General features: G+C 45.8%; 1 protein-coding gene across 6 annotated transcripts in view; it reads right to left on the bottom strand.

Annotated features, from left to right (window-relative positions):
• Positions 1-12523, bottom strand: part of MLLT6 (MLLT6, PHD finger containing) — a 66418-nt gene extending 53895 nt beyond the window's left edge. For 2 of the 6 annotated variants that reach the window (XM_037886766.2, XM_043536729.1), the window contains exons 1-2: positions 11851-12276; positions 6633-6712 (exon numbers count right to left, since the gene is read on the bottom strand). In XM_037886766.2, the coding sequence (XP_037742694.1) occupies positions 6633-6712; positions 11851-11959 (189 nt within the window). In that variant the 5' untranslated portion in view covers positions 11960-12276. Of the gene's footprint in view, positions 1-6632; positions 6713-6919; positions 7041-11850 lie in introns of those variants that run through there. The other 4 variants (XM_043536728.1, XM_043536730.1, XM_043536731.1 and 1 more) reach the window with 4 other exon arrangements.
• Between the last annotated feature and the right edge of the window lie 4522 nt (positions 12524-17045).

The raw sequence follows: 17045 nt of genomic DNA, 5'->3' as shown, positions 1-17045 counted from the left end.
ACAGAGATGTTCTCATGTAGCACATGGCTGGATTATGTGGGATGATGTTTTCTTCACTGAGAGGAAGTGGTGTGTGAGGGGGGGATACACGACAGCAAAGCCAGATATTGTCCTGTCTGCAATACCAAAGTGTTTGAAGCATTGTAGCCGCATTGGTCCTAGGACATGAGAGAGGCAAGGTGGGTGAGGTAATATCTTCTATTGGACCAACTTCTGTTGGTGGAAGGTATAAACTTTCTGAGCTACACAGAGCTCTTCTTCAGGTCTGGGGAAGGAAGTAGAGTGTCTGAGTCACTCTGCTTCCTCCATCTGAGCTATTCGGCTTCCTGCCCCCAACGTGAAGAAGCGCTCTGCGTAGATCGGAAGTTTGTACCTTCCTCCACCAGAAGTTGGTCCAATAAAATGTTACTGCATCGACCTTTCTCTCTAATTTACACCAGAGGGATCCAATGAGTGATTAAGAGCTCGGATCTTTAACTGGTGTAAATTGGTGTAGTTCAGTGGCTCTGAACCTTTCCAGACTCCTGTACCCCTTTCAGGAGTCTGATTTGTCTTGCGTACTTCCAGGTTTCACCCCACTTAAAAACGACTTGCTTACAAAATCAGACATAAAAATACAGAAGTGTCACAGCCTTCTTGTATTGAAAAATTGCTGACTTTCTCATTTTTACCATATAATTATAAAATAAACCAACTGGAGTATAAATATTGTACATACATTTCAGTGTATAGTCATAGAGAGCAGTATAAATAAGTCACTGTCTGTATGAAATTTTAGTTTGTACTGATTTCGCTAGTGCTTTTTATGTAGTCTGTTGTAAAACTAGGCAAATATCTAGGTGAGTTGATGTACCTGCTGGAAGACCTCTGTGTACCCCCAGGGGTTGAGAACCACTAGTGTAATTCCACTGATTTCAGTGGTACTATGGTGATTCACACAAGCTCAGGATCTAAGCCAGGGTCACTTTTCTATTTGCCTCATTGTGATAATACACTTAGTGGAAGGAAGCTAGCTCAGGGGATACAGAATCTTTCATTTCTAGGTCACTGGTCCAGCCTCGGTCAGTAGTGACTGAGGAGCAGATTTTTAAAGCTATTTAGGCACTGCTGTGGTCAGTGTTGCAACACCTAAATACCATCAGCTGTCAATGCAATCTTAGCTCCTAAGTGGTTCAATCCCTTTTGAAAAAGAGATTTAGACTCTTAAATCAGTTAGGCCTCGCCGCGCTGAGTGTGACGATGCCTGAAAGCCCTTTACAATTCTGGGCCCAAGAGTTATGAATGACCGTGTGAAATGAGCTTGGAGGGTTTCAGCTCAAAGATGGGCAAAGCATCCGCAGGAAACAATGAATTCAAAAAATCCTGCACCTTTTTCTGTCCATGGTTTATCAGGGACCCATTTTTTTACCTGTAATGGTTTTATGGGAAGATATTTCACACAATATGGGTTGGTCATAAAGTGCTCTCAGCAGCTACCGCTCCGAGTGTAAAATCCAGCACCATTCCCAACACAGGAGTATTTATCACAAGTCTCCCGATGTTTGATGTTAACGTGCCAGCTCCTGTAGTCATGGAATTACATTAAACTCCCAGCCTACTTTCTTTTTTTTTTTTTTTTTAAGTAAATTTCTGGCCCTTGTGGTTGTGGAGAAACCAGGACTCAAGTAGCAGCAGGCAAACAAAAAGAACCCAAACATGTTTTCAAATCACCTCAGGATTTTTCAGCCAATCGGGTGACTTTGGCCTGGCTCGTTATTTCTGGATGCTTGGGGCTGGCAGTGCTGGCAGGGGTGTGCGGCCTCTGAGCAGGCCCTCTGCCCAGGGCCGGAGCTCACCCTGGCTGCAGGGTTCGGACTCGCCAGGATGCAGAGGCTGGAATTCCAAAGGGAGCCCCGCCCCAGCTCTCCTTCTGACCAATGGCTGGAGCGCCCCCCCCCCCCGCCGCCCACCTTTCGCCATCGTCCCTCAGCCGGTCACTGGGGGGCCGCAGGGTAGGATGCCTGGTGTGGAGAAGGGAAAGGGGCAGGCAGCCCCAGAGAGTGAGGAACTGGCCCCAGAGGCAGTGCACTGTGGCGGTGAGGGGGGCTGGCCCCATTGAGAGAAATGGCCATGGCAGACGGGGAGAAGACGAGACCCAACTAACGCCGGACCCTCTCCACAGCACCGCCAGCCCCAGGACCATCCCTGCCTCACACCAGACTCCGGCTTCCCATCTCCACCAGCCTCTCCGGAAGCAGGGGAGGGAGCCCCACAACCAGGGAGGCCGCTGCAGCCAAATGGGGCGGAGGAAATGCCCTCCGGCTGTGTGTGCCCTCCCCTGCCCAGACCCATCCAGCCCCCTGCAGTTCCAGCAAAGGAAGCAGCCAGGAGGGAACAGACCGAGACTGGCTCAGTAACACACACCTGGCTGCCCTAATTAAAATGGCGGCAGGGGACAATGGAAGTGGAGACTCATTAACGCACCCGGCCCTGGACAGAGGATCCACCCAGCACCTCACAGCAGATGGTGAGTCCCAGTATTCATTCTTTCCACACCTTTTTGTGTCGCTGGCTATTTGTATCTGACTATTTGTGACAGGTGATGGCTCACATGGTATTTTTCCTGCTCCCTGGTTGGATGATCCCAACCCACAATGAGCTTTCAAGATGGCTTTCGGTACTGGCGTGGCTTCTACAGCAAATGCGTATTCCCAGGAGCGTGTCCGATGCTGGCACACTTGTGCCGCCAACCTTGCACTAATGTTTGCGGAAAGAGGTGGCAGGAGAAAAAAAAATTTCCTCCCATGAAAAAATTAAGGGCAAACAAAATGTATTTTCTATTTTTCTTGACATTTTTCTTGTACGTTTTGCAGGTTTGGGATGAAAAATCCAAACCCCGCAAATTTTCAATGAAAAACTGACCCTTTTTTGGCGAAAATGTCCATTTTGTTGAAAAAGCCATTTTCTGTCCCCCGCAAAAAAAGTTTCCATGGAAAATTTATGACCAGCTGTAATTATGGGGGCCATCAACGTGAGCTGGGTGGGGGTGGGGGGGCTAGTGGAATAAACGTTCATGGATGTGGGGCCCTTGTTTGGGTTTGCTGTATGTTACAAGCTCTAGAGATTCCACTCCTCAGTGGGATAGTGTCCCGAGTTAGAAAAACCATCATCGCATTTAGCAACAAACAATTGCTCCTTTACTGGCATTCTCAGCAAAAACATCTGTAGTTGAAGGGGCCATGGAGACCCAACTCCTCTCTGCCCCCTGGAGGTAACCTCTTCTATAGGCTCGAGCTCTCTTGTACACTGGGGTGCGAGCCACTGTGCAGATGTGCTTCACGCTGGTAGGACACACACAATTTGCCCCAGGGCAGATTAGACCCATTTCAAAACAGTGGAAATCATACTGCACCTGAGCAAGCTTGTATCTACAGGAGGGGTTTGCAACAGGGTAGCTGCACCAGGGCCTGATTCTGTATCGCCATGCACTTTGCACCAGTGCAAACTAGGTGTCTGAGCCTATCACTCCGATCTGATAATGTTTCACACCCACTTTGCTCCGGTGTCAGTGACTGCATGGCAATGGAGAATTAGACCCTTACGCTGCAATCATCTTGTAGTTGTGATTGAGCAGCAGCGAGCATCACAAGGGCCCCTGGTCTCTGATCTCTAGTGCAATACACATTAATATGTGTATATAATATAAAAACAGCCTGAGAAATTTTCGGCCATGGGCAGAGTTTGGGAAGCTTCTGCTCTCCTGGCCTATGCTGTACCTGCTCTCTGGATAAATAAGAGACTCAAGTCTCATGGGTTGGCAAACCGGCAACTTTCACCAGTGCTAAATAATATTAAAAATAATAAGAAACGTGGGGGGAAATGGTAGAGTCCATCGGGAACTCAGCAGTCAGCCCCCCACCCCCTCGGCACAAGAATGAAAGACACTGGGTATTGGTCTGGTATATGAATGCACTGCTTCTGACTGGGCTGGGATTCCCAGGGAGGGCACTGGAGAGCTGCTCCCATGATCTGCATGGAAACCCCAGCAAAGCCCAAAGAGAGCAGAGTAAACTGCAGCCCTGTAATAAGAAATTTGCACTTGAAAAGGCCCCTACACTCTTCCCTCCAACCCTTAGATCAAAGTGTCTCTCCCACCATGCGATTAGCAAAGCTCTGATCATAACAAGAGGGGTTAACAGACCCACACAAGACTTTTAATAGTCCTGCTTCTAAAAGACAGCTAAAGCTGCCCTCCGGGCCACTGCAGCTTACTGGGCTTCCCAGACAATTTGATTACAAAGTGGAATAGGTTTTCAGTTGCTTACTGTAAGCACACTAATGTCCATAGCATCCTTTAGGGACCTGTGAATTTGAGGAGGGGTTCTGAGTAGGGATTAGCAGTTCTTCTTCCTTACATTCAACCAATCTGGTCTCTAGTCTAGCCTCCTGGGTTCTCCTTCCAGCTCTGTGAAAGGAGCAGAGCCTAAAAGTTAGAGCAGGGGGGCCTAGAGGTTAGGACTCCTAGATTCTCATCTTAGTTCAGAGCAGGGAGCACAATCTAATGGTTAGAGCAGGGGACTGGGCATGAGGACTCCTGGATTCTCTTCCCAGCTTGAGGGAGTCTGGTCAGAGCAGGGGTATGGAATGATAAGATCTAGATTTTAAAACCCTGGGCAAGTCATATATTTCCCTATGCTTTAGTGACCCCATTTGTAACATGAGGCTATAAATATTCATTCAGTTCATGTTTTTGGGGGAGGTAATGTTTAATCTTTATAAAGTGGTTTGAGATTCTCATATGGTGAGAGCTATGCAAGTGCAAAACCTTATCAGAGGCTGGCTGTTATTTCTCAAAAACAGCAAGGAGTCCGGTGGCACCTTAAAGACTAACAGATTTATTTGGGCATAAGCTTTTGTGGGTAAAAACTTTGTTTTTTTTACCCACAAAAGCTTATGCCCAAACAAATCTGTTAGTCTTTAAGGTGCCACCGGACTCCTAATTGTTTTTGTGGATACAGACTAACACAGCTACCCCTTGATACTTGTTATTTCTCAGTGGAGTTCAGCTCAGAACCAATCACTGCAAGTGAGATATGGATGCCAATGGATCGTATCACTGGGATACTAAAAACATCTTGCACTTCTCCTGCAGAATTTTGCAACCAAGGCTACCCAGGGGAAGATAAGTTTCCTCTTAAAGAGGAGGAAACTAGGGCACAGCAAAGCCGCCAGCCCCTGGCAGTGCCAGGAACACAACCCACGTCTTCTAGGTCTTAGTGTACTACCCAACCCACTGTGTTGTGGTACACAAGGCCACATAGTAAATAGCTAGCAGAGCTCAGCACAGAACTCACAAGAGCTGAGTCAGTCCCTCACTGATCACCAGATGCACAGCTTCCTACATCAAAGGACTAGACTCTTTCTAGGTATTTACCCATCTGTGCATCTGCTGTTAGGACTGCTAGTGTCTAACACACATAAGGTAAGAGATTTAGCTAGGCAGTCACCCCCTGCTCTTCTTCGGAAATAAGGTTATCTCTGTCTGGTTATTGTGGAGCCAGGATTGAATGTCACATGAATGAACGGCATCACTGAAGCCCACTATGCATTGTCCAACAGATTTCACTGAGGGTGAGTTAAAAGAGGAACCACCTGCAGGGCCATTATTCTCCTGCTATCTTGAAGGTAGATTGAGGGGCATAGTCTCCTGCTGAAACATTACAGTCCTCGCCAGGCACACAGGTGAGGGGCCCCCCACAGGAGGACTTGCATGTGCATGTATATTATTTCAGCTGAGACACTGTTTGCATTGTAACTAACACAGCAGGGTGTCCTTCCCTCGCAGGGGCAAGGAGGAGGAGGAGGAGGAGGGGCGTGAAATCCAGATTACCGTTCCTGTCCTGACCCTCTGTTAGGAAACTATTTGCATGAGATAAAACCACCTTCAGGCACATTCCATACTCTTTACCACAGTGTATATAAAAGCAGTATTTCCCAATGGTTAGAGAAGCAGGGCGGGGTCTGGGAGTCAAGGTCTTGTTTGCAGTCCTGGTTCCAACAGGGGGTGGGATCTAGTGGTTAGAGTTGGGGTCTGCAAGCTAGGAGACATGGGTTCTCTTCCTAACTATTCCACTTACTACTTTGCAGTGTAGACAAGCCCTTAGCTTGAGCTCTTTGCCAACTCACTTCACTTCTGTATGCCCACCTGTGAAACAGCTATAATTGTATTGCCAGGACCCCTACAATCCCCAGCTGAGACTGGGGGCCCTACTGTGATAGGTGCTGCACAGGTACATAGCAAGGGTTTGTCTACATTAGTTTAAAGCAGTGATTTAAAAGAATGTAGTTAAATCAGTGCAAAAGGCTGCGTGGGCACTCTTAAACCTGGCTTATATTGATTCTGGCCTTGTCTACACAAGATGGGTTTGATTTAAATCAAGCAGGGAATTTCAAAGGGAGTTAGGCACTCAAATCATATTAAACTTCAATAGGAGGAAGAACATTTGAAGGACTTGGCTAAGGTTATCAGCAGAGCTGGGATGAGAACCCACATCTCCTGAGTTCCACTTCCCACCCCACTGGACCATTCCTGGGGAGTAAAAGGGGAACAGAATAATCTAGTCAGTGTAAAGACAGGTGTGACTTGTACTCACCACCCTGGCGGCTCTCTCTTGAGATTCACATTTTCGGCAGAACCAGGGTCCAGTGGGAACCTGGACGATTCCGTAGCAAGCTGTGAGGGGGAAGCAGGAGAAAATTAATTTGGCTTTTTCATTATTTGTTTAAATTATTCAGATTCATACACAAACAAAAAAAAAGGGGGGGGGGGCTGCCTCTCCAAAGCTATAGGCAGGCAGACTTAAATTACAAGAGCAAAAATTAAAATTAAACAGCAGCTTATCCTCCCGACTCCCACCACCAGACAACACAATGCACCCACCTCTCTCTCCCACCCTCACAAATCTGTTGTAGAACATCCCCTGGCTCTGGTCAGACCTGCAGACCCTAGTGCATTGTAAAACAAGAGTCAGTCTGAAGGCCCAAAGGGACCATTAGATCATCTAATTCTAGTCTGACCTGCAGCATAACACAGGCTGTACACCCTGTAAACACAGGCACAAGGCAGCAAACTGACTTGCCTTACTAGCAGAGTGGGGAATAAAACCCAGGATTGTCTGGCTCTCAAACCTAAGGCCTTGCCACGGGACCATAGCAGCTGTCTTGCATGCAGCTAGCTCTAGGCTGCAGAGGAGGGTTTTAAAGGTAGGGAACATTCTCCTTCGATCCACAACTGGGGCCAGATCTTCCGCTGAGCTCAGCACTTGAATAAGGGACCAAGTTTTCCAAAGTACTCAGCAGTTCCGCTGTGACACTTCGGGCCAGACTTTCAGAAGAGGTCAGCACCCAACATGCAGAAAGCTTCTGAAAAATCTGGCCTGAATGAGAGCTGAGCTCATTGGAAAATCTGGCCTAAATGGAGTGGAGAGACGACTCCCACAATCCCCAGTCAATTTCAAATCCACCAGGTTCTGCTTTATTTAGATTTAAAATAATTAAAAAGACTCCTATCCAAGGCTCTAGGGGTACCCTAACCATCATTAATAATACAGTAAAATTATAGCAGCATTAAAGCAATCGTTTCACCAGGAATTTTGCCAGCCAGACAACTATAGAATCTCTTTTCCATCTCTTCATCACTGTGAAGCATACCCTTAGCCCTCTCCAAAAACCCCGTGAAAGAGATGCTTTTTTCAGCATGCCAGGAAGGTCACCAAATCTGGGCTATTTTGGACCAATGTGGGGAACAAGCTCCACTTTAATGTAACAGCCTCCAGCTAGCATCCAGGAAATCTCCATATTTTACCCTGCTCTTATCAAAATCTTCCCCTCTCTTTGCTCTCCCAACATGACTGATGGTCTCCAGCTCCCTCTGTGTGAACAGAAGCTCTCTCTTTTATAATCAGCCTGCTTCCCTTCTGCCATGGGGCAATCCAGCATCCTGGCCATTATAACCCTTTCCAAGGACTGGCGATGTCACTTGAGGATGCCCTACCTCCTTCAACAACTGTGCCTCTCTCTAACCCATCAAGGGATGTACTTGTTGGATTTTAAGAGAATGTTGCTGACTCTGGAAGGATGCATGTGGGTTTAAAGCAACAGAAGCAAAGAGAAGACAGGGGTATGGTCATTCCTGCTTCAACTAGGATGTAGGGACCCGTCAGCAAAGAACAAATTACATCTTCCTCACTCAACCTTCAAAGCTGAGCTGACAATTGGAATGGAGTCCCCATCATTGAAACTAGGTTGGACAAAGCATCTGAAAATATAATGCCGGAAGCACTCATGTGATGTTCCCTGGAGATAAGACGGGACAGGACCACAATAAGTTTTCACCATTTCTCTAATGCCTGAGATTTTATGTGAGCTGGGGCGGGGGTGGGGGGGGAATGGGGGTGGTGGAGTTAAACTGAAAGGGCTGGCTCACTCCAGGGTGAGCCAAGGCATACACATAAGAAAATAGAAACTACATAAAAGCAATGACAGAGGAGTGCCTTGGATCCATCTTTAGCAATAAGCTTACGGCCAGAGGCAAGCACTCAGCTGAAGACATTATTAGTTTCCCTGCCTGTTGCTTGAACAAGAAGAGAGAAAGAAAGAAAATATAAACTGTACATGAACCAGAGTTGAAAATGTTCTTAATTTGCATTTTTATGACACTTTTGTTGAAAAATGTAATTTTGAGTTACAAAATGGGACAATGTTTTAAGGAAAATTTTCACCAAAAATTGCATTCCATTTTTTGACCAGCTCTAATGTGAAGTTTTAAAGTAAGCTCATTTTTGACTCTATTTTATTCATGCAGTCAAAAGCTAAATATGGTTTATCTTTGCGCACAAAGCACAAAGAGATAAATTAACAAAGCAACTCTATTTGGAAGAGAAAATTTAAAGTATGCCAAAATCATATCCAAATGCCATGGTCACAGGTAGTATACTAAGAGAGGGTGACAAGGTTTCTGGATATCAAATAGGATGTCCCTTAAAATTATTATAACCTGAAGGAGGCAAGTCTTCCAAGTCTAAATATCTAGGTTGTGTGATACTTTATACACTACTTGATGACTCAGACTTTTATAAACTCAAAAGTGGTTTTGTAGGTCCTACCAAAACAATGTTTTGTGCCTGCTCTGCTGTCTCTGTAGCAAGTAGTAAACGTATAAAGTCCCAGTATCATTGCATTGGCTTGTAAACAAAGACACTTCAGAATCATAAAGCACTGTAAAAGTGGGAACTGTCCTAGTTACCAATTAAAAGCATATGTGTTAATGTTCAGGGTGGGGGTGGGGGTGGGAGGAAGGAGAAAGGCATAGATGCCAATGCCCAATAATCAGTAGAGAAGAAAAATATCCTCAAGTTTCTGGTATTACAAAAATAGGAAGTAGAAGAGTGACACCAATGACATTAAAACAACAAGCCAGTGTCATTTCAGAGTGACCAGCTACATGCTAACAGATCATTACAGGCATCCTGGAATAAACTCTTTTATGACAGGAGGCACTGCATCTGTTTGTGAGGAGAATTCCCCTGCAAGCTCTGCTTCTTCGGTTTAACTTCCCCTTGCTCGCCTGGTTGCAAATGACCTCTTATTACAGGTGTGAGCATGGCATATAAGCCACAGAAGAATGCCCAACCTCCCAGTCACAGAAACCTGTACAAGAAAGTCTAGAAAGAAAGAGAACAAGAGAGAAAGAAATATTGGGGTACAATAGATAGATATTGGCTTATGTATGATAATGATGGATATTGGCTTATGTATGATAAAGAGAAACCAGGTGGGTAAGGTAATATCTTTTATTGGACCAACTTCTGTTGGTGAGAGGGACAAGCTTTAGGGCTTACACAGAGTCTTCTTCAGGTATGGGAAAGGTACTGAGAGCGTCACAGCTAAATACAAGGTGGAACAGATAAGGAGTTAACACATGTTGCAAGAGACCATTCAAGGTGAAGAGGGCAGTCATCACCTCTGATGTCATAGAATCATAGAATATCAGGGTTGGAAGGGACCTCAAGAGGTCATTTAGTCCAACCCCCTGCTCAAAGCAGGACCAATCCCCAACTAAATCATCCCAGGCAGGGCTTTGTCAAGCCTGACCTTAAAAACTTCTAAGGAAGGAGATTCCACCACCTCCCTAGGTAACACATTCCAGTGTTTCACCACCCTCCTAGTGAAAAAGTTTTTCCTAATATCCAACCTAAACCTCCCCCAAAGGACAAAGGAGGCTTAGTGGGTTACAGATTGTTGTTATGAGCCATAGATCTGGTGTCTTTATTAAGTCCATGATTTTTGGTGTCTAGCAGAGTTACGAATTTAAGTTCCCAGGCTTGGCTTTTGAAAGTATTGAGCAGATTTCCTTTGAGGAGGACTCAGAGCTCAGATACAAAGTGACCACTTGGGAGAAGTGTTTGCCTGAGGGTGAAAGGCTGTTTTTGTTGTTGTTTTTTTTTTCATTTTGACGTGTGAGTTCATTGGAGAGTGTAGTGATTGTCTGGTTTCACTCACCTCCTTGTTATTGGGGCAGTTAGGGCAGTACACTGGATAGATAGATAGATAGATAGATAGATAGATACTGGCTTATGTATGATGATGATAGACAGACACCAAGTGAGACCAGGATACTTTCTATTATTAAACAAAAATCACATGATAATCTTGTGCTTCTTCAGCTTTTCACCATCTCCCCTTCTGCTGGACTTCCACTAAAAAGCTATTTCCCACAGATCTGAGGAGGGCAACATTTCCAGCTCGTGTGTGTGCTGCCCTTTATGTAAAGTCATTTACAAATGCTTGTAATCCTTACTGGGGGGGGGGGCGGGATAAGTGGGGCTGCCTCCCCCTGCAGGACCCAGCCTGTGAGAGGGTCCCGGTGCTGCCCCTCGAAAGGGTTAACTCAGCCCGGAGAGGCATTAATAACCCAGCCATGTGCAGCAGGGAGCAGAAGAAACACTTGCCAAGCGAGGTCTTTTAACCCCCTTCGCAACCCTGCGGCCCGCCCGCCCCCACGTTAATAATCTGCCAAAGCAGCCAGCCCCGGTCCCTTTCCCTGCCTTTCTGTCACCTCTGCAAACCCCTGCCCCGCCTCCAGAGTGGGGGTCTGCACCTCCCATCAGATCCCCCCCCCACACACACACAGAGACACTTTCCCTAAAGATCTTGTCCCCACAGATGTCCCCCCGGGGCCCTACTAATAAACACACAGTCCTCCGGGAGGAAGCCGGGGAAACGCAGCCAGAGGTCCCTGCTCTCTGCGAAGGACTCCCAGAGTTTACCCCGCTCCAAATAATAACAACGGCGAATAGTAAACAACCGGGAGGCTCCCGTTTGTGTGGTGTGTTGCTTTGGCGAACCCCCTTCTGCAGACCCTCCCAAAAAACAGCACCCGGGGCTAAGAACCCACTCCCCACTTAGGGCCCCCCCAAACCAAAAATCACCCCACCCCACCCCTGCACTCCCACCCCAGTGTAGACACACACCAGGGTCCCCAAACCGCTGTTACTCCTGCCCCCCTGCTCCGCCCCCTGGGCACAGTCCCCGACATCGCAGCAGGGCCCATGAACAATACCGTTATTTTGAACAATAGGGATAAAACAAAGCCCCCCCACACACATACACCCCCATTTTTCTCCCCCACCCCTTCCTCCCCCGCTCGGGATGGTTCAGAGCTTCCCATCGCTGTTCTGTGCCTGGACAGGCCGGGGTGGGAGGGGGGCGGGGATCTGGGGTTTTTCTCCCCCCCCTTCTCCCCACACCCTTTCCGCTCCCCACAAGCAAAGCCCGGCGCTGGGGAGAGGGGTCTTCCCCTCCCTGCCTTACCTTGATGCACAGCCACGTTGCAACCGTGTCCATCGCAATAGACCAGCGGGTTCTCTGCCCATCCTCTCTCGTCAGAACAAACACAGCAGCCTCCCACCATCTCCTTCATACTTCCATGAGGGCTTCCTTTTTTCCACCCCTCCTCCGGCTAGGGACACACTCCTCCTCCTCCGTGCGTTGCCCCCTTCTTGCAAAGCTGCCTTTCACACGCTTTCCACAGGCGGGGACAGGGGTCTGGGACCCCCAGTGCAAACCCACATTGTTCCTGCCAGGAGACAATCAAGCAGAGCCAGGCGCTGGCTAAGGGCTCAGGCAGGCGCTGGAGGGTGGCACATTCCCATCCACACACATAGGCACACATACACACACACACACACACACATACAAGCTCTCCAGTCTATACAGCAATCATGGCTACGTAGAAGCTGTGTAAAATCTTAGGTTCAGGGACTGCCGCCTGACTGGGTAGGGAGCTTTTTTCTTCTTCTTCTCCCCTCCTTCCTCCCTTTAGCTTCTTTCCCCTTGGAAACTGATCAGGAATCTAAGTGTGCATCCGTACGTGTGTGCAAAACGCGGGATGCTTGCCCACCCCAGTCAGCTCGGATATCTCCGGAGTGATCAGCTAGGACCATTCCCCAAATCCTATTATCTATACAATTCCTTCTTGACAGATAGGGGCACGGCCAGCGCCACCGTCTGGCATACATTGGCTCCTAAAAAGCTAAAATAATTATTTGTTAACCCATTGGCACCTGCTAGAAAAAGCATCTTGCCAGGGGAACAGGGAGGAAAATTGCGCCCTTGGAGTTTCACATCCATTGTGTAAGGATATCCTGACGTTAAACAGTAAAGCTGTAGCTGGAAAAGCATATTGTAAGGAGCGCTATTAGAGTACACTGGGTTAGATTATTAGGACATTAATCAGAGTTACCAGCACCAGAGTTAGGAACTGACCAGTCGACCACACACCTCTTTTGGAGCCAGAAGGACATAATCAGGCAGCAGCAGAGACAAAAAAAGGAGAAGAAGGAAATACAGTACAGTACTGTGTTAAACCTAAACTACTAAAAATAAATAAAGGGAAAGCAGCATTTTTCCTCTGCATAATAAAGTTTCAAAGCTGTATTAAGTCAATGTTCAGCTGTAAACTTTTGAAAGAACAACCATAATGTTTTGTTCAGAGTTAGGAACTTTTCAGAGTTACAAACTACCTCTGTTCCCAGGGGGTTCGTAACTCTGAGGTTCTACTGTATATTACAATAGCACCTGGAGGTGCAAATTAAGAGCAGGGCTCCACTGTGTACAAACCTACAGTGAAAGACAGCAACTGCCCATAAAATATTACAGTTTACATAGTCAAAGGGTGGGGAAGAAACTGACAACAGGAATAACTTGCCATAGTCATACACCAGGTCTCAAGATGCCCAACCCAGTGCCCCATGCACTAGGCTGCACTGTCTGTCCCAGAGAGTAAAGCCCTAAAAAGTAGACTGGACTAAGCAATAGAAAAAAGTAGAGCGTAGGGACAGTCCTGCACTGGTTTAGGAGGGGCCTAGTAGATGTCCTTTTAAATTGCTCAATTCTATTCCTGTACTGGTAGTACATGTTGCATAAGAGATCAGAGTTGGCTGAGGAACAGAAGAGGGCAACCTCAATAAAAAGAGGATTTTAAAGTTGGGTAGTTGACATTAAACATACTTCCCTTCCTGTAAATCTCTGTTGTTCTTGTTGTTTTGTTTTTAAAAGAAATCATGTAAAGAATAAGAGAATGCTGCCTCTTGGATAGAAGCTTAACCAGGAAATCACTGAACCACACGGGATCTTTGCTTGTTATTTAGTCTTTGGTTGGTTGCTGAGCCATAAAGACAGATAATCTTGAAAGGTCAGCAACTTCAGAGAAGAAAAAAAAACCCACTTCATCTCAACTCCCACAAAGATAGACACACCTAAAAACTTTTGTAGCCTGTTATGCAAACTTGAGTGGCTAGGAGGTCAGCTATTGTTCTGAAGTCAGTCCAGGGAACGGCTGACATTACTGAGAAAAATAGCCAATATGAAATGCAACTAAGTGATCCTGATATCCCTCTCACTTACACCTGTATCACTCCATTGATTTCACAAGAAGTATTCCTGATACACAGCGCCACAAATCAAGAGCAATATCTTTTAAACGGTCAACTTTCTTTTTCTGTGCAAACATAGTATTCCCCTTAGAATAGATGATCTGTAAAAGGCCTGTATATCCCTTAATACTGTGCCTTTAAAAAAATATTCACATCAGACAGCGGAGAGGAAACCTTTTCCAACAGCCCTAATAATCACCAGTTTAGCATCCTTTATATTGCACCTGTTCGAGCGTTACATCAAGGGGCTGGAAGGCAGACAGTTCCCCTAGAAGTTGCCTGCTGGGCTGCTGTCTTCCTTTTATTACATTCTTTTGAGAGTCACAGGAGCAGACAATATGTTTGCCACATTGCTGGAAATTCACTGAGCCTTAGCTCACTTTTCTAGGAAGGTTCTTTTTCCCTCTTTCCTTTTATCTATTGTATTATGAATCTGTTTAAAAGGGAAAAAATCTGGTCGGTTGCCTTTATAACCTGACAGAGACCTTTATAGTTCAAGGAAATAGGGTAAAATGCAAAACATCCCCAGTTTCTTGATGGTTTTGGTTCCAGTTGGCCATGCGAGCAGGCACTTGGACTTGAACTGCAAATTTGCCTTTAAGGGATTAAGTTCCAATTTACATAACTAATCCCTGTGGTGGGGAAAGGATAGGCCAGGGAAGAAACAGCATATCTGTGTCTTGAGCAAAATCAGGAGAAAACTGCAGCCATAAAAACTGAGGCCTGAAAATGTTTCATTTATATTGTGCATTTTCTATTTCCTATGATTTTTAAAATGTGGTTGCGCTTAGAAAGGGGGCTAGGTAAAAATGGCATATACAGGCACAAGAGAGCAGGGTAGCTAAGTCATAACTGCTAACGTGAGTTACAAAAATGAATTGTTACAACTGTTAGTTCTGCAGAAGAGGAAGCCAGATTCTATTCTGGCTCAGGCATCATGAATAGAATTATTCACTAAGTTCCAATTGCAGAATCATTTGTACTGGTGGTCATGATCCCAGCTTGACTTGCAGAATGTACTTGGAGTTTGAAAGTAGTTACATAGAAAATAATTTTGCTTGTAGACTGACTGACTTCATCATGGAAGCCATAAAGATACAATGAGCATGGCACCTTACGAGGCCGTAGTTTCAGAGTCACTATTCAGAATATAACTGCACTTTAGTATCGTTTTTCAGATTGCGCACGCTGCAGCTACTTCATTTTAAAATATAACTAAATAAAATAAAAATGGGAAAAAACTTTCACAAGAATCAAAGTTTCTTATACATGATTGTAAATTATACTGAATGCTCCAAGAGAACATAAAGCTATGTCTAGATTAACAAAAATGCTTGAATTTAAGTCAGGCTTAGCTAACGGCCTACGTGACATTGCAAAGTGTTAGAGCAAGGATGTATGGGGCTTCATGTATTTAGTGAGTTGTAATGATTAGACTCACATAGCTGCATGGCAGCTTAGTCTTTTCTTCCACCTCATCTTCTAAAGCTCTTCCCCATATCCAGCTTTGCCACTAGTACCTGCTGCCTTCACCATTCCACTCTGGGGAATGGAGGTTGGTAAAACTAGCCCATGAGAGTGCCATTCAGAGTTCAGAGCCCATGATAAGGATGTATCATAATGCATCTGATTCCAAACAGGGGAGGACTTGCCCACTCTTGGGAAAGAAAATCTGTGCCCCGTTTAGAGAAAATGCATTTTCAAAGTAGCTCCTTCTGTCTGAGATTTTGCCTACTTCCCCAGATGGAAGGGAGCCCTTGGATTTTAAATTGAAGTGTAATAATCCCCAGACATGACAGAATCCAGGAACTACCACTTCAAAGCATGAGCTAAAGGCTTTTGGGGTGGGGGCAATCTATCTGTTCTGTGATTGTACAATACCTAGCACAATGGGGTTTTAGTCCATAACTAGGGCTTCTAGGTGCTACTGATAATAGTAAAGGGGCAACTCCATTAGCTGGTAGCAGTATGAGGCTCTTATCCTGAGCTTGGACCAGCCACTACAAGAGAGGCACAGTGTGGGCCATGAGGACACAGTTAGTCAGTGTGGTCCATGAGGATGTTCTGCAGCTCCAGAAGTCTCTTCACCACTCTCAGCCCTGACCTTCAAAAGGGTGTTCTTCATTTTGGACCCAAAGTCACTTCCTTCCCAACAGGATCTGGTGGTATCTGCCTCTCTTTTGTTACTGTAAATGGTTACTACCATGAAGGAGAGAGTATAGGTGTTATTTAAGATGAAGACATTAATGTGATTTCCTTTAAAGTGTTGCACATGATTATTTCCTTCAGATCCCTTGTTGTGGATCACATTATGTGCCACATTCAGGAAAGATGATCCAAACTGCCAGCTCCCAGACCTTCCCAGTTTACCTCCTTTGAATTATTGAACTTCCTTTTTAGGCAAAGAGGCAGTGTTGTCTCCTGACCATGACACTTCATTGGGAATCAGGAGAACCAAGCTCTGTCGCCAGCTCTGACACTGACCTGTTGTATGAGCTTAGGCAAATCACGTCACCTCTCTTTCCCCTTTTCTTTCTTGTCTGTTTCGATGTAGGTGTGATGGGCGGGAGCTGTCTCTCGGTGCATGTGTGTATGGTGCTTAGCGCAGTGGGGCCTTGATGTCAGAAGGGCCCTCTCTATGGTACTGTAATAATAATTAAGTATTACTTGGCTCTTTGTTTCAATGAGACTTTTAAAACACACTCTTTTTTTTTAAATCTCTCTCCCTTTAAATCGTCCCAACTGGGCAGTGATGAACTTTTGGTTTCCTGCCCTAAAGTCAATGATGCTTAGACACCTGCTAGACAACATGTAGGATTTCTAAAAGGTGTAATTTCCCCTCACCCAAAAAACAGTTTTGTTCCCTGGTAATAAATGGCGTGCACCCGCCAAAGCAAGCTAGGAATGTTAGCAGAGGGGCAGGGGTGGAGTGTCATATCCCACCCTGACCTACAAAATGGGAAAATGGAGATACCCATTCCCCAATATGGTGAGCGTGCCACTGTAATGAGCAGTAGGTTTTAACCTCTTCCACCCCACATAGGGTCACAGAAAACCCACTGAAATCCACAT

This window comes from Chelonia mydas, chromosome 27, assembly GCF_015237465.2.
Source record: "Chelonia mydas isolate rCheMyd1 chromosome 27, rCheMyd1.pri.v2, whole genome shotgun sequence".
Lineage (NCBI taxonomy): Eukaryota > Metazoa > Chordata > Testudines > Cheloniidae > Chelonia > Chelonia mydas.
The sequence above is the reverse complement of the archived record's forward strand: the minus strand, read 5'-3'. Positions and strand labels throughout refer to the sequence as shown.